Source organism: Aulonocara stuartgranti (assembly GCF_965226115.1).
Source record: "Aulonocara stuartgranti genome assembly, chromosome: 18".
Classification (NCBI taxonomy): domain Eukaryota; kingdom Metazoa; phylum Chordata; class Actinopteri; order Cichliformes; family Cichlidae; genus Aulonocara; species Aulonocara stuartgranti.
In genome coordinates this window covers 438,351-455,765 of record NC_138954.1, presented here as the reverse complement: position 1 = coordinate 455,765, position 17,415 = coordinate 438,351, and the positions used below count along the sequence as shown (strand labels likewise).

The window sequence follows — 17,415 nt, the reverse complement described above, 5'->3', positions numbered from 1 at the left end:
GGCTCCTTAGCGGCCGCAGGGGGCGCCAGAGGGCGGAGTCAGCAACAAGGTAGTAGACGAAGAAGAGCTGCAGGTAAACATGTCGGCGCGTTGCTGTCACGGAGCAACTGGGGTGAACTTGAAACGCGTTTAGCTCGGCTCGCATCAGCGTGAGAGAGCCGGAGGATGGCTCACCGCTACCTGCGGCTGTCGGCGGGCTGCCGCGGCCTTTTCCGCCTGCTGCCGCCCTCCGGAGCTCCGGCCAGGCTGGTAGGTGCACGACGGGGCTAACATGCTAAGAGGCTAATCCCGCAGTCCGGAGCCCAGAGCCAGCGGGAGGCCGAACTCTGGGCTGAGGCTGCGCGAAGGCCGCGGGACCCGCAGGGGCAGCTGGCTGCAAGCTTACCATAAACAAACAGGAAGTGCACTGATACCAGCTACAGACAGGTGTACAATGTACACCTGCGTTAAAGTGGCGGTTCACTTCTTATCTCTTCATCTCCATGGTAACTGATGCTGGAGAAGTTAGAGGATATGACATCAGTAACCCCTGACCAATGGGGAATAGTCCTGGATCCCTCGGATCTTTGTAAGCGGACAGTAGTCGAGGCAGAACACCTGCACAGGTACAACCGCCTGAGACATAGACTGAGAAAACGCCTACGGCAACTCAGACTCACACAACTAACCAATCAGGTGACTGTGTGAATATTCGCATAACAATGTAAGCGGTGACTACGAACACTCTGAGCTGAGGAGTATCAGCTGCCTCCAAAGAGCTTTGGGCTCCATCACAGTCACCATGGTTACTACACCTGTAGTGTCTCAGGAGACCTGATTATGATGGCGTTCATTAGGTGTTGGCTTTAACTTCCTGTGTTGTGTACAGGCAGCCAATGGAGCTGCTTGGCATTCCGATTCGTCGCTACAGAAGCTGCTGTTTATGGAGTCATACCTGGGAACAGCAGCCTGAAGCAGGATGAGTGTTTTTGATGTGTTTCAAAGTAATGTTCTCTGAACAGTCATTAAAATCAGCTGACAGGAAGTCTTCTCTTCCTCCATGCAAAGCTCTGCGTAGTCAAAGATGCTGCTCGCTGTGAGGTCATCACTCAGCAAAGAAGCAGCGGGAAATGTTTGTCAGGTTAGCCAACAGAATGTATTAACATCCTGGAGTCCACCAAAGAAACAAAGGTGAACTCAGGTGTGTCAGTTTGAGGCTGTTTTACCTGAAACTGGTGAAACGTGACGCAGGTTAGACCGCCACGCCGCCACATACAGAAGAGAAGGGGTTGCAAACTTCCTGTTAAACTTCAGGCAGACTGATCGAACCATGATGTCAGCGCCTTCAGCACTATGTACTCTGATCTGCTGACCTGTCTGTTCACTCAGGTAACATCTTCAACCACAGCACAGGTGCAGAGTGGGCGGAGCCTGTTGAGTGACCTGCTGGGAGCCTACAGGAGGCTGAGCTCTAAACCTCCAAAAGGTACCGGCTAATCAAATTTAGACCCGCCCTCGTGTGGCCTTCCTGTTCTACGGGGGTGTTGTGATCACTGAGCTGTTTCTATAGCGCCCCCTGCTGAGTTTAATAGGAAGTGGAATGGCTCTGGTAGATCAGCTGTGATGCCCTCATCTGTGTGTGATGTCACTTCCTGTACAATCTGCTTTCTTTCTTCAGGTTTCGAGAAATATTTTCCAGACAGTCAGAAAACGCAGAAACACTCCGAAGCTGAAGCTGCAGCCAAAGGTAGAAACCTGAAATCTACTGACCTTTAATGCTCTCTACTGACCTCTACTGCTCTCTACTGACCTCTGACCTCTACTGCTCTCTACTGACCTCTGACCTCTACTGCTCTCTACTGACCTCTACTGCTCTCTACTGCTCTTTACTGACCTCTACTGCTCTCTACTGACCTCTGCTCTCTACTGAAATCTACTGACCTCTACTGCTCTCTACTGACCTCTGACCTCTACTGCTCTCTACTGACCTCTGACCTCTACTGCTCTCTACTGACCTCTACTGCTCTCTACTGCTCTTTACTGACCTCTACTGCTCTCTACTGCTCTCTGCTCTCTACTGACCTCTGCTCTCTACTGACCCCTGACCTCTACTGAAATCTACTGACCTCTACTGCTCTCTACTGACCTCTGCTCTCTACTGACCCCTGACCTCTACTGAAATCTACTGACCTCTACTGCTCTCTACTGACCTCTGACCTCTACTGAAATCTACTGACCTCTACTGCTCTCTACTGACCTCTCCTGCTCTCTACTGACCTCTCCTGCTCTACTGACCTCTACTGCTCTTTACCTGACCTCTCCTGCTCTTTACTGACCCCTGACCTCTACTGAAATCTACTGACCTCTACTGCTCTCTACTGCTCTTTACTGACCTCTACTGCTCTCTACTGCTCTTTACTGACCTCTACTGCTCTCTACTGACCTCTACTGCTCTCTACTGACCCCTGACCTCTACTGAAATCTACTGACCTCTACGGCTCTCTACTGACCTCTGACCTCTACTGCTCTCTACTGCTCTCTACTGACCTCTACTGCTCTCTACTGACCTCTACTGCTCTTTACTGACCTCTCCTGCTCTTTACTGACCTCTGCTGCTCTCTACTGACCCCTGACCTCTACTGAAATCTACTGACCTCTCCTGCTCTCTACTGACCTCTCCTGCTCTACTGACCTCTACTGCTCTTTACCTGACCTCTCCTGCTCTTTACTGACCCCTGACCTCTACTGAAATCTACTGACCTCTACTGCTCTCTACTGCTCTCTACTGACCTCTACTGCTCTCTACTGACCTCTACTGCTCTCTACTGACCCCTGACCTCTACTGAAATCTACTGACCTCTACGGCTCTCTACTGACCTCTGACCTCTACTGCTCTCTACTGCTCTCTACTGACCTCTACTGCTCTCTACTGACCTCTACTGCTCTTTACTGACCTCTCCTGCTCTTTACTGACCTCTGCTGCTCTCTACTGACCCCTGACCTCTACTGAAATCTACTGACCTCTACTGCTCTCTACTGACCTCTCCTGCTCTCTACTGACCTCTCCTGCTCTTTACTGACCTCTGCTGCTCTCTACTGACCCCTGACCTCTACTGAAATCTACTGACCTCTACTGCTCTCTACTGACCTCTGACCTCTACTGCTCTCTACTGACCTCTACTGCTCTCTACTGACCTCTGACCTCTACTGCTCTCTACTGACCTCTCCTGCTCTTTACTGACCTCTACTGAAATCTACTGACCTCTCCTGCTCTCTGCTGCTCTTTACTGACCTCTCCTGCTCTTTACTGACCTCTACTGAAATCTACTGACCTCTACTGCTCTCTGCTGACCTCGACTGACCTCTACTGCCCTTTACTGTAACCCTAACTATATGCTTTAGCAAAAAGGAAAGTTTGAATCTTAAAAGTAGAGATGGTGTCTGCCTGCTGAATGTCTCTCTGTTCTTGTTCACCCGACGCTCCGTCAGGTGGATGTTTTGATGTTTGTTGCTGTTTGAGTCCCAGATTTTTATTTTTATTTTTCTCAGAATCCAAACCCGCTAACTCACAGAGAGCATCGGGGAGGTCAACGGGAGGAGGGGGGGAGCAGGTGGCAGCAGCGGCGGGGGAAAGCGAGGAGGTCGTAAGGATGAGTCACACTGGTACAGCCGTCTGCAGAAGGTCATTCTCTCCTCCTGTCACCTCTTACCTGTCCAGGTGTAAGTGAGCTCTGGTCTCAGCTGTTGTCTGTTTCAGGGGGAGGTGCCCTGGGACGATAGGGAATTCCGGATGTACTTCCTGAGCGGGGTGGCGTTCTGGACCACCGTCACTTACTACTTCTTCCTGAGGGACGGAGGACGCGAGGTCACCTGGAAAGACTTTGTCAACAACTACCTGTCCAAAGGCGTGGTGAGGACGGCCGCTGGGCCTCTTAGTTCACGATGATGTCGTCAGACGCTCTGAAAGTAAAGTGGTCGTGTCTCTGCGGCAGGTGAAATGCAGCCATTTTTTGAATAGTTGCACGTTCCCATGGAGTAATGGGGCAGGAACACCAGGGGGCGCTGGTGTGACTGTCCCGTAACTCCACTTCCTGAATGAACTCTGTCACGCAGACATGAAAAACCAATCAGGTCAAAGCTGGTTACAGTGGTTCCTCAAACCAAGTTTAAAACGTTTGGACCTGATGATGTACAAACAGGAAGCTGACCGCTGCTGTGCATCTTCGGCAGGTGGATCGGTTGGAGGTGGTGAACAAGCGCTACGTGAAGGTGGTTTTCTCTGCGGGGAAGACGCCGGCGGACGGGGTGAGTGTGTTTCTGTCTGCAGAGCAGCGTTCTAGGCGCCGCGCTCGGTTCTGAGCGGGTTCTCGTGTGTGTCTCGCAGCAGTACGTCTGGTTCAACATCGGCAGCGTGGACACGTTTGAGAGGAACCTGGAGACGGCGCAGTACGAGCTCGGCATCGAGGGCGAGAACAGGCTGCCCGTGGTCTACTCCACCGAGAGCGACGGGTACGAGCACGACCTCCGGCCTCAGCTCCACCTCAGGCCTACACCTCTAACCACGCCTGTCTCCCTCTTCCAGCACGTTCCTACTGAGCATGCTCCCCACCGTGCTCATCATTGGCTTCCTACTCTTCATGCTGCGGCGAGGACCGGCAGGGGCGGGACGTCCTGGCCGGGGGATGGGCGGGCTGTTCAGCGTCAGCGAGACAACGGCGAAGATTCTGAAAGACGAAATCGACGTGAAGTTCAAAGACGTGGCGGGCTGCGAGGAGGCCAAGCTGGAGATCATGGAGTTCGTGAACTTCCTGAAGAACCCCAAACAGTACCAGGACCTCGGCGCCAAGATCCCCAAGGTGAGAGTCGGAAGGGGGCGGGGTTATGACACAGGTCAGATGGTCAGTGCCACCATTCAGCCAAAGATAAAACTGTGAGGTGTGGGCGGGGCCTGTAGGGTCACCACTGATGGCGTTTATGTTGATGTCTGTGAGCAGGGCGCCATCTTGACCGGTCCTCCTGGCACTGGAAAAACGCTTCTCGCCAAAGCAACGGCGGGCGAGGCAAACGTGCCCTTCATCACCGTCAACGGCTCCGAGTTCCTGGAGATGTTTGTGGGCGTCGGCCCCGCCAGGGTGAGTGTGTTTTACTAACTGTGGTTACCTCACTTCCTGTTTGCCAACGTGTTCAAAATCACGTGGCTCTGTTGGGGGAGGAGTCTGGCATTGGAGCTGATGTCATTTCCTTCCCAGGTGAGAGATCTCTTCGTCATGGCGAGGAAGAACGCCCCCTGCATCCTCTTCATTGACGAGATCGACGCTGTGGGGCGCAAAAGGGGGCGGGGCAACTTTGGCGGTCAGAGTGAGCAGGAGAACACGCTGAACCAGCTGCTGGTAGAGATGGACGGTGGGTGGAGCTAAACTCAGCTTTGTAATGATGAAGACATGGCGATAGCTCACTGCTTTCTGCGCCGCAGGCTTCAACACCGCCACCAACGTGGTCGTCCTGGCGGGAACCAACAGACCCGACATCCTGGACCCGGCGCTGATGAGACCCGGCCGCTTCGACAGGCAGATCTACATCGGTGAGTCAGAGCGCCAGGCGAGCCGTGTACATCTTCCATATGAGCTCGTGTGAGGTCACAGTCAGGTGATATCCTTCTCCTCTAAGGCCCTCCTGACATCAAAGGTCGGGCGTCCATCTTTAAAGTCCACCTGCGGCCTCTGAAGCTCGAGCCTGACATGGACAAAGACTCTCTGGCCAGGAAGATGGCCGCCCTCACACCTGGATTTTCAGGTAAGCGCTGCTGAATGTCGTTTCAGACTTTGTGCACCTGCTTGGTCCAAGACACACCTTTGTCCTCCCCGCTCTCCTCCAATCAGGTGCCGACATCGCCAACGTTTGTAACGAGGCGGCTCTGATTGCCGCTCGCCACCTTTCAGACGCTATCAGCCAGAAGCACTTCGAGCAGGCCATCGAGAGGGTCATCGGAGGTGAGTGCGAGAGTTCGAATGTTGGAGCGTGGCGTTGGCTGCAGGGTGATTTCATACAGCGTCTCTTCCCGTCTGAAGGCCTGGAGAAAAAGACTCAGGTCCTGCAGCCCGAGGAGAAGAAGACGGTGGCGTATCATGAGGCCGGGCACGCCGTAGCCGGATGGTTCCTGGAGCATGCCGATCCGCTGCTGAAGGTGACTCGATCGCCGCGGTGCTGTAGCTGCACAATTGAGTGAAATTTGAATGGGGGCTGGTGCAGACTCATCAGTTTGTGTTGTGACCTGCACAGGTGTCCATCATCCCCAGAGGGAAGGGTCTGGGCTACGCGCAGTACCTGCCCAAAGAGCAGTACCTGTACACGAAGGAGCAGCTGCTGGACCGCATGTGCATGACTCTGGGGGGCCGAGTCTCGGAGGAGATCTTCTTCGGCCGGATCACCACGGGCGCTCAGGACGACCTGCGAAAGGTGACGCAAAGCGCCTACGCCCAGGTGAGCCGTCAATACGGGTGTTTTCTCTTTGCACACCGCCGACGCCATCATCGGAGTGATTAGTACCGTTCTTCTTCATCAGCTGTTTATTTTGAGGGGCTTCTCTGTTTGGGGCTTTCATGTTAAAAGCACAGCAGCAGAGAGCTCTGATCCACGGCAGCTCTGATCCACGGCGCCTCCAGAAGTCTTAAAGCTCTGTGTAGTTTGGGCCGAGTGCATGAATCAGAATGAGCCTCTCAGGTTTAACTTTAGAAACACCTGAGAAAGAGTCGCCAGCATTTGGATCCACAGTTTAGCCGTAAGCCAGAGTCTTGAAGCTCAATCATCTGGATGTTTCATCATCATCAGGTGACTCCGTCAGTCTCAGCTGAATGCAGGTTTCAACCTTATAAACAGGACATCTGCACAACGCCTGACTGCAGCACCACTGATGGAACAATGGGCATTTACATGACGTGTGAGGGGGCCTAACCTGTCACCATGCTACAATGCTGTGATTGCAGCCATTCCCCGGCTCTCTGTGGACGCCACTCATGAACATTGATCAGTGGCTGTTGATGAGTGGTCGTGACAGTTTGCATATTAATGATCATAAACTGACCTGACAGCCCATTGGTCGTCAGGTGTCGGTCTTTGTGCAGATGTCCAATAAGACTGCAACCTGCAGTCAGCTGAGACTGAAGGAGTCACCCGATGAAGACGATACCTTCAAATGAACAGAATCAACCTATTTCCAGAGGCTTAACAGCCTCAGGCTGTGTGAGGCAGGTGTGATACCTGAGAGGTGTTGCAGGTGTTAGCCTTCACTGTAAGTCTCAGGATGACGTTCGAACGAGAACCTTTAAAGCCGAGTTCGGGGGGAGACGTGAACCTCGAAGCTTTGGCTCTTTGATGAGCTCCAGTCGTGTTTTTGTTAGTGCAGGTTTTGGAAATGAAGTTGTTCCTGTGGGGGTTCTGCTCGGTCTGACCTCCTCCTTGTGTTCTCCTGCAGATCGTTCAGTTTGGGATGAACCCGAAGGTGGGCCAGGTGTCCTTCGACCTGCCGCGCCAGGGCGAGATGGTTCTGGAGAAGCCGTACAGCGAGGCCACGGCCCGCCTCATCGATACCGAGGTCAGAACCCTGATCAGCGAAGCGTACCAGAGAACACAGCAACTCCTCAACGACAAGAAGGCCGAGGTGGAGAAGGTAGGCTCAGCTGTGTTCTACGTGCCTCAGAAAGCCACTGAGTCACGAGGCTCTGGGCGGTTCTGGTTCAGTTCTGCGGAGCAGGGTCCTGCGTGCTTCTGCCCGTGATCATTCTGTGCTCACCTGTCCTCTGTGGCGTTGGCAGGTGGCGCAGCGGCTACTGGAGAAGGAGGTTCTGGATAAGAACGACATGGTGGAGCTGCTCGGCAAACGGCCCTTCGCTGAGAAGTCGACTTATGAGGAGTTCGTGGAAGGAACCGGCGGCGAGGACGAAGACACGACGCTGCCCGAGGGTCTGAAGGACTGGAACCAGGAGAGGAGGCCGGAGCGGGAGGAGACCCCGGACGAGCAGGTGGCCCGGCAGATCTCCGGAGGAATGCCCTTCTAGAAGTTCCTCCGGGTTCTGTCCTCCTGCCGGAGAGCCTTCTGAGGCCTCCTGATGAACTTCAGCAGGGCCAGGGTGGAACCTGAAGACCTAAAGAACGTTTCCTGTGTAGAACATCGCGTATTTATTGATCCGAGACTATCGACGGCGTTCTGCTCCATCCATGAAATCACTCATCATCACCATGGTAACGTGCTGCTGGAGGCTGCTCAGAGATGAGATATTGATTAGTTGTTGCTAGCATGCTGTTTCATAATGGAATAAATGTGTAAATGTGTTTGACATGTTTAAATAAAGTCAGAGAAACTGATCGATCACCAATCACCGCTCCGTGTGATCAATAACACACACACTTCCTGTAAACACACACAGAGGAGGTAAACGAGACTGAACTGTGTGTGCACAGAGGAACCAGGTGAGGATGGGAGCAGTGTTCTCCCCCTGGTGGGACGTGCTGTAAGAATATGAGAGTACAGTCTTCATGTAGGCCTGGCTGGTAATCTGGTGGATTATGCAGCGCGATGTCTGGAAGCAGTGCTGCTGCGCACCGTTTCACTAACTGAGAGGAGGGTCCAAGCCCCTCTAAACGCGAGGCTTGGTATGTCCTGGACCTGAGAGCAACGCTACACACTTCAGGCTCAAAGTTACTCGCCGAGTGGAAAAGAGCCTTCATGGTCAAACGGCGAGTTGGTGATGCTGAGTATGAGGTGGTGCGGACAGGACGTCTTTAACAAAGTAACAATGTGATCAAAGCTTTGATGGTAGAGCTAAATGTTTCCAAAGAAACGCGACATTTAAAGGATGGCTGGTTTGTACGAAGCAGAGCGCATCCTGCCTTTTTATTACACAGTGTGTCCAACTTCTGTTTAGCAGTACTGGTTTTATTTAGCATAGCCCTATCCTTGTGCCCGAGGGTTTTTGGCTCAGACTCCAGTGTGGTGATATTTTCATTGCCTGTCTTCTTCTTAAAGGAAGCAAAGGAACTGATCCTCCCTCTCAAATACGCTTTCATAGCCAATGTAGTGTCCTCTCAACCTCTTGTCTCCTTAAAAATTAGATGTCATCCCTGATCATTTTAGTAATAACAGTAAGGACACATTCAAACGCCACCTACCACTTTTGAGAAATCCTGGTCTCAGTCTAGTATTTGGTTGAAGTCTGCGCCTACTATTGTTTGTGCACCGTGCGATTCCAAAAGAAGCTGTGATAAATGATGAAAAGCGTAGGCGTGTCTGAATTGGGAGCATAAATATTACATAAAATTACTGGTGTATCTAATAATTGTCCACGTACTAGTTTATATCTACCCTCCTTATCTACTTTTGCCTCAGTGAAGTTAAGACAAAGTTTTATGACTCAGAACCGACAGCCCTGCACTTTTGCCCGTTCCAGGGTTAGGGTGATGTTAAAACGGTCTTTTTCTTAATTACATTATTCAGTCCATTAACATTCCAGCTGGCTATTTTTAGATCCGTCTATCCATGTGTCAATGTGGGAATTACACTTAGTGCACCAACTCACATGTACAAACCTTTGAGAGAGTGGTGTAGAGATAAACAAACCTACACAATCCTGTTGGACTTCTTTATGTGGAGAATTTAAATGGAGCCAAATTCATGGAGGGAAATTCTGCTTAAGCAACAAAGTTAGTGGAGCTTCATTTAAAGTACTTCATCATACGGACACTGGAGAGGTTTAAGCTTGAGAACTATTCTTGTTGTTTGTGTCACTTCCACACTGAAGCTGTTTGTCACCTGTTGTATCCATGTGTATAAATGCCAGACTCTTTCAGAATGATGTTTATTATTACAGACAGACCAATAAACCAAAAACTCGAACTTAAAGTCTGTTTTGAAGGGAAAGATTTAATTCACTACCTACTTCCTCCGACCTCTGCTGCTCTTGGGGAAAATTCCTATTCATACAAAATGATGGACAGACTGCAAAGCCTATATTAAACACTTCTGCAACAAACACAGTGCCACAGTTAAAGACCTTGAAAACACAAAGGAAATTAAAATACATTACATTTTGGACTTCTAATATTTTAATTTTATTATTTTTATTGTTGTGTTCTTGTATTCCGCCATCATCATCACCCGTCATCCATCTCTGGCACTCTTCTGTAGTTAGATGTTGGTCTTTCAGCTCCCTAAATTACACTTTCAAAATAAATTGGATTAAAAAACATCTCAAAAACCCAAACTCCATCTGGAACTTAATTTCTCATCCTATCTTTTCACATTTGGGTAGCTTGGACTTTATTCTTCTCTGTAACTACAATATTCAGAAAATCCCAATGAAACTCTCAAACGTTCATCAACAAGCTCTTTTGGCATAGTCCTTAATCTATAAACACAACTTTTCTCCACAAAGGTTTTATATTTGGAACAACTAACACTCTTTACAAGTCGCTGTTCTTTGAAAACTGGTTTAATAATGGTATTCTTCTGCTAAGTCAACTATTCAATAACGCAGGCTTATTATACAATTACTCAGAGTTCCTATCCGGATATAACATCCCAGTATCACCAAGGGAGTTTTGTATTGGTTTTGATGCCATACCGTCTGCTCTGTCCATGTTGTTTAGAAATACCACTGCCTCCCCACTCCTGTTCTTGTCCCGCTCTGTCCTGAGAGACTCCTTTAGGTCAGATTTGTTTCTCCTCTTGTAAAGGTGTGAATGCCAAGATTAGGTCTCTTTTTCAAGAGCCACTTGTCTCCATTCCTCCTTCCATTTCTTTCTGGTCTAATTTTGTCAAGGACATTGACTGGGAAAAAAAGTTTGGTGTTTGCCACAAAAATTCCTCCTTACTAACAAAGGGAAGGAAATTTTATTTAAGCTAATTCATAGATTTTACCCTGTTAAATGCTTCCTTCAAAATATAAGAGGGATATAGATACTCTTTGCTCCTTCTGTAAGATCGCCCCAGAGACCTGCTCACATCTACTCTGGTCTCGTACCTCTACGCAGATTTTGTGGAAAGATATTGCTGTTTTCATCTCTAAGAACATCTTATCAAATTTTGTGCTTTTTTACCAAAATGTGTTATTTGGTTACACTGACTTTAGCAGGAAAGACTCGAATGCTTTTTACCTTATTAATCTGATTTTAATCCTCGCCAAATGCCATATCCATAAATGTAAGTTTTCAAGCAAGGAACCTCACTTTCTCACTTTTAGGAAAGAAATTGAACTCTATGTGAATACAATTTGCTCCTCTCACAACAAAAAAAAGCTTTAAAAACTGTAAATGTTTGTACTATATTTAATGTCCTTGTTTAATTATTCAGTGTCACTGTATCTCTCGCTTTTTTCCTTTTCTTTTTTTCTTTAATTTATTTTTTATTTCCTTTTCTTCTCTCTCCTTTTAATGTTGATATGTATCTTAGTTGTTTAATTTGACACGCCGTTCCATTGTAATATAATTTTGTCTCCTCCATAAAGTTCTGAGAAAAAACTGGTCCTGCTTCCGGCTTCAGCTCCTGAAGTTGTCGTTTGTTCAAACACTCTTCTGTCAGAGGAAGTGACGTCAGCCGGAGCCGCGGTGCGGACTGCGGGGACTCCGAGCGCAGAACCATCCGAACCGAAGCGAGCGGAGAGCGGGGAGAGCAGCGCGGGAGCGGCGGAGCGCAGCGCGGGAGCAGCTGTATGGCGGCGGCCGTTTCTGCGGTACGATCCGAAATGTGCCTGGATGGAAACACGAAGCTAAGCTAATGCTAACAGCAGGGACCCTCGGCGCGTGCTCCGTAACACAATCGGTTCGACACCACAGACTGACCGGAACCGACCGCAGAGGTCGATTAATCGATCAGCCGCTGATCGGTTCTCTGTGATCAACGGTGTGCGCGCGGCTCAGCTAGGCTAACTGTTAGCACGGAAGTTCTGGACGGTTCTGCTAGCTGCTGATGCTAAGCTAACAACCTAGGAGGGTTAAAGTGCCAACTTACCGTCCACGGTGGTAGTTTCGCTCACCTGTACTGAGAAGGTGGTTCACTTCTCACCTGAGTGTATCACTGTGGGAACTGATCATCACCTGTACGCAGGTGAAGTTCCACATTAGAAATGAACACATGAAGATACAGAATCAGAATCAGAATACTTTATTGATCCCTGGGGGAAATGTGTTATTCTAAAGATGCTGATGATCCTGGAGTAGCAGACCTGTTCGTACCTGCTCACCTGAGATCAGGTGAACTGAGTGTCCTAAAAAAATCAAAACCACAAACGAGGAAAATGCGGCACACGAACCTACACCGCGGTCCCCGAATTTGACAGAAATTCGGGGAGCAGGTACACCGTTGCCTCGACGACCTCCTCCTCTGTTTCCACTGCTACTGTTTGATGTACACTACGCTGATCCAGGTCACCTGTTACAGCACTCTGAATAGAACATGATCATCAGTCAATCAGGTTGCTGGTGTGGTTGGAGCTGAGTTCTCTGTGGCTGTTCAGCCTGACCTCACCGTACCGATGATGATAAAGTTTGTGTTCAGCATGAAGGAAACAATAAAAACCCACGCAGAAGAAGAGTCGTTAAGTGGAGGTTTGTTTAGCTCTGTGAGTGGAGGCGGGGCATCAGCTGTGTCTGAGGTGATGTCACAGACTGATGGGTATGGGTGAAGTTTAGGATGGGTGCAGCCTCTGACAGCGTGAAGAGAACAGCTGTGATTGATCGTCTGTGCGATTGATCGCTAATCAGTCAGTATTGATCTCTGACAGGGAGGGCCGGCTCTCATCATGGAGAATGGACAGAGCACCACCACCAAGCTGGGGCTGCCACCGCTCACCCCCAACCAGGCGGAGGCGCTGCAGAAGGTCTATAAACACACACACACACACACACACACACACACACACACACGTGCTGTTGTGACTGGCGAGCTGTGATTGGCTGTTTGTGTGCAGGCGAAGAAGTACGCAATGGAGCAGAGCATCAAGAGCGTCCTCGTCAAGCAGACTCTGGCTCAGCAGCAGCAGATCACCAACCTGCAGGTATCCTCACAAGTGTGCTCAGGGGGCGGGGCGTCAGAGGGAACAGCATAGGTAACAGCAGTCACACGGTGGGAGTCAGACCCGCTCACCCAGGTGAGCTGAAGCATTAATCGGGCAGCCACTGAGGAGAGTCTGATATTGATTATTAGTTTTGGATTCACCACATCATGGAGCCGTCATGGTGTCAGAAAATATTTTATTGATACAAAACTTTCACAGAAAGGCAAAAAAAGACTCACAAAGATCAAACACACGCGAGGAACGTGATGCAAATGAAACCTTGATTTAAACTTTATTTAACCTCCTGAGACCTGAACTCTTCCACGGCAGCATTTTTAATTTCTCTTTGATATTCGGGCTGATTGGGGCCCAAATTACCAGATTTTTTTTTTTAACCTTATTTTGGTTTTTAAGAAAAATCAGAGCCACATATGAGGATCTTCATTTAAAATGTCGATAGAACAGTAGCAGCATAACGTCCTCGTAGGTGGAAATCAGGCCCATGTAGAGCAAAGTTGAGTATTTTGGTCTAAATAACCCAAAATGTGACGTCACATGTGGATGCAGGTCCGAGGAGGTTAAACGTGTAATCTGACAGTTGTGTTGCACTGAGTCAGCAAACACGCGCTTTCTCTCCATTGGTTTCACGCGTCGCTCAAACGTCACGTCATCTGTGACGTTTAAGTCAGCGCGACAAGTCTGGTGACGTGGTTACAGAACGATGGGCTGCTGCGATGGGTCAAAACTGAGCCCCGCCCCCGGTTCTCACCTCCCTTGGCCTCACCGCTCTGACGAACACTTCTGCTGACTCGTGTTTTTCATCTGCAGTGGGTGCAGACTTGGCTCCGCCCCTGTGCTTCGTCACACTGAACCTTTTCTCTCATGTGTGTCTCAGATGGCGTCTCTGACGATGGGTTTGGGCGACGCTCTGTCTCCTCTGCAATCGGTGAGTAACAGCGTGCAGCGCCTCCTTGCTGAGCGGCGAGCTGCTGGCTGATTCTTCTTCTCTGCTTTCTGTGTGTCTGTTCAGGTGGCGGCTCAGCGGCAGAGAGCGCTCGCCATCATGTGTCGCGTGTACGTTGGATCCATTTACTACGAACTCGGAGAGGACACCATCAGGCAGGCCTTCGCCCCCTTTGGACCAATCAAAAGCATCGACATGTCCTGGGACTCTGTGACCATGAAGCACAAGGTCACACATACACACACACTCATATAAAACACACACACCACACTCTGAGGTGGGCGGGTCTAACCGTTGCCATGGCACCTGCAGGGCTTCGCCTTCGTGGAATACGAGATGCCTGAAGCAGCGCAGCTTGCACTGGAGCAGATGAACTCAGTTGTCCTCGGAGGACGGAACATCAAGGTGAGTCCAGCTGATGATGAAGCCCCGCCTCCTCTGACTCTGAGCCGGCGTTTTGAGTTTCCCTTCTCGCTGTCTCGCAGGTCGGGAGGCCCAGCAACATCGGCCAGGCTCAGCCAATCATCGACCAGCTGGCGGAGGAAGCGCGTGCCTTCAACAGGATCTACGTGGCGTCAGTGCACCCCGACCTCTCCGACGATGACATCAAGAGTGTGTTCGAGGCCTTTGGAAAGATCAAGTCGTGCATGCTGGCCCGCGAGCCGACCACGGGCCGGCACAAAGGCTACGGCTTCATCGGTGAGCGGCCGATCGGCTCCGCCGCGGCGTGAAAGCTTTAACAGGGAAGACGCAGAGGGGTGTGGACCCTCTCAGGTGCACCCAGGGTCAGTGACCCACCCCCTTGCGGTTCTCATGTTTGGATTCACCAATCTGTTTCCATAGCAACTCAGCCTGACGGGTCGACTTCATTTTAAGGGTTTGTTAGGCTCAGTTAGCCCTGTCAGCTGACGGGGAGCCCAGGTGTGACACCTGAACACCTGGGCTCCCTGTCAGCTGACAGACAGCTCTGTTCAGGGTGGGGCTCTGTGTGATGTAGGCGGGACTTCTGACGGCGGTCTGCTCATTTCCTGCGTGCAGAGTATGAGAAGGCTCAGTCGGCCCAGGACGCCGTCGCCTCCATGAACCTGTTCGACCTGGGTGGTCAGTACCTGCGCGTGGGCAAAGCCGTGACGCCACCCATGCCCCTTCTCACACCAACAACGTCTGGTGGACTGCCCACTGCCGCCGCCATGGCTGCTGCCGTCGCCACCGCAAAGATCACAGCTCAGGTAACTCAGGGAGCTCCGCCCCCCCAGAGACAAGGCACAGGAACATGCTCTAAGAAGTGTAGTAGATGCAGTGCGGTAGTTTTTCTGCCTGTATGTGCACAGAAGCAGTGGTATGTAGTGTTTCCTGTAGTACAGGATTGTAGTGTTTGAGACAGCTGTACTGATTATGTTCTGTGGTGCGTTCAGGAGGCGGTGGGAGCATCGGTGCTCGGAGCGCTGGCCGGACCGGCGCTCCTGTCCCAGCAGCTCGGAGGCCTCCCTCAGGCTGTCATGGCCCACCAGGCTCCAGGTGTCATCACAGGTAGGAACACCTGAGCCCTGTCAACACACACACACACAGGCTCCACCCACATGACATCACATCTTGAGTTTGGGGCAGTCTTCTCCGCCCACACGTCTCACCTCTCTTTATTTTGAAGCCAGGCTCATCCAAAGATGCTAACCAATAAAAGGTGCTCCAACAGGTAACACTTCCTGCTTCCTGTTTCAGGTGTGACCCCAGTGAGACCTGGTGTGCCTCAGGTGGGCTTGGTGAACCCTGTGCTGGCCACGCCCCCAACACAGACGGTTTCCTTTGGTGCTGATCCAAAGAAGAAAGAGGAGGAGGAGCGTCAGCAGGAGGTGCAGCAGGACGGCGCCATGGAGCCGCTGAGCGACCAGGAGCACATGAGCATCAGCGGCAGCAGCGCCCGACACATGGTGATGAGGAAGCTGCTGCGCAAGCAGGAGGTACGCTTCAGTCCCGCCCACCCCTAATGGCGAATCGTTGGTTCTAGTGGTCGTGACCTGTCGTATCTCCTTTCAGTCCACCGTCATGGTTTTGAGGAACATGGTCGGGCCCGATGACATCGACGACGACCTGGAGGGCGAGGTCACCGAGGAGTGCGGGAAGTTCGGCCAGGTGAAGCGAGTCATTATCTATCAGGAGCGTCAGGGAGAGGAGGACGACGCCGAAGTCATCGTCAAGATCTTTGTGGAGTTCTCAGAAGCTGCCGAGATGAACAGAGCCATCCAGGCGCTGAACCACCGCTGGTTCGGCGGCAGGAAGGTGGTCGCTGAGGTTTACGACCAGGAACGCTTCGACAACGGGGACCTGTCGGCGTAGAGCATGCTCGTCGGGGAGCGTAGCATAGCGGGCTCTTTCTAACTTGTCTGTTTTTCATCGGTGTTTGTCTCCAGGGAAACGTCCCCGCGTCCTCTGCTCCAGTGTTTCTGTGCAGGGTCAAAGGACGAAGCAGCTGCTTCTCATGTTTCAGCTGCTCGCCGCCTCGCCGTTTCTTACAGCCACTGCTTTCCTAACACGATGTCCTTCGTTTCCATGGTAACAGAAACGGGACACAGAGGGCGTCAGTTAAAAATGTACCATGAGCTCCGTGCTAACGTTAAGAGCTCAACTGATTTACATGGTCTGATATCAGTTTGTCAGCAGTTTCATTGAGTGATGTCACGCTCGACTCCACCCACTGTAGATGGTGCCAGTGGAGCCGCCCTGCTGGACAAACTGTGTATTGACGAGTTTCATTTACTGAATTTTTTTTTTTTAAAAACGGATTTTGGATTGGCGCGATTAGAAACGTTGTCGATCGCGTTCTACTAACTGCCATGCCCCTTCTCCTTAGAACACTGGGCAGGGCCGCGGCACCGACACCCTGAGAGTGAGGCGTAAAGATTTGGTTTGAAACACACAAAAACAATCACCAGCAGGAAGGAAAAACTGGACCTGACGTCCAGGAACCAGGACCCACAGATCAGTAAGTTGAACAGTAACTTCCTGTCTGGGTTCTGACCCAGTTACACGGTCGCGGTGCCTTCAGGGACCTTCTGTACAATGGTGAGCCGGCCGGAGCTGAAACATGAAGCAACTGTGGACCAGATGTGACGTCACCTGTGTTCTTCCAGATGTTCAGCCTTTTGTTCACAGCCTCACAAGAGAAACACCTGGAGTCTAACAAACTGACTAAACCTGAACGCACCACAGCATCATCCACTCTCAGGCCGTCTCCCGCTTGTCCCGAGGAGTCACATGATCCCAGTCTCTGAGCAACTTTGAGCCTCAGAGGCGGTGCTGCGTTCAGGTGCTCTTCGGGGTTTGAAGGTCAAACACCGAAACTTGTGAATAAAACTCTTTTTTTTTTTTCTGCTGTTTTGTTTGTGTGAAGCTGCTCTCTGATTGGTCGGCAGTTGAGTGCAAAAATCT

General features: G+C 50.8%; 2 protein-coding genes across 2 annotated transcripts; both read left to right on the top strand.

The window, feature by feature from the left end:
* Positions 1–40: 40 nt before the first annotated feature.
* Positions 41–8,351, top strand: LOC309694216 (mitochondrial inner membrane m-AAA protease component AFG3L2-like). Its single transcript, XM_082514080.1, is given in 18 exon segments — positions 41–249; positions 1,369–1,465; positions 1,658–1,726; positions 3,529–3,578; positions 3,581–3,661; positions 3,737–3,889; positions 4,210–4,284; positions 4,364–4,488; positions 4,562–4,835; positions 4,974–5,111; positions 5,229–5,382; positions 5,453–5,560; positions 5,647–5,772; positions 5,859–5,969; positions 6,048–6,163; positions 6,259–6,459; positions 7,451–7,645; positions 7,791–8,351. Coding segments are annotated over 18 exon segments (2,400 nt in total). The 5' UTR covers positions 41–165; the 3' UTR covers positions 8,034–8,351.
* A 3,324-nt stretch (positions 8,352–11,675) lies between these two features.
* puf60a (poly-U binding splicing factor a) lies at positions 11,676–17,354 on the top strand. The gene is made up of 11 exons (XM_082514090.1): positions 11,676–11,702; positions 12,753–12,848; positions 12,939–13,025; positions 13,921–13,971; positions 14,056–14,217; positions 14,302–14,394; positions 14,475–14,688; positions 15,028–15,218; positions 15,405–15,519; positions 15,709–15,947; positions 16,024–17,354. Exons 1-11 carry the CDS (start codon positions 11,682–11,684, stop codon positions 16,321–16,323), a joined length of 1,569 nt encoding a protein of 522 aa, XP_082370216.1. The 5' UTR covers positions 11,676–11,681; the 3' UTR covers positions 16,324–17,354.
* The last annotated feature ends 61 nt before the right edge of the window (positions 17,355–17,415 follow it).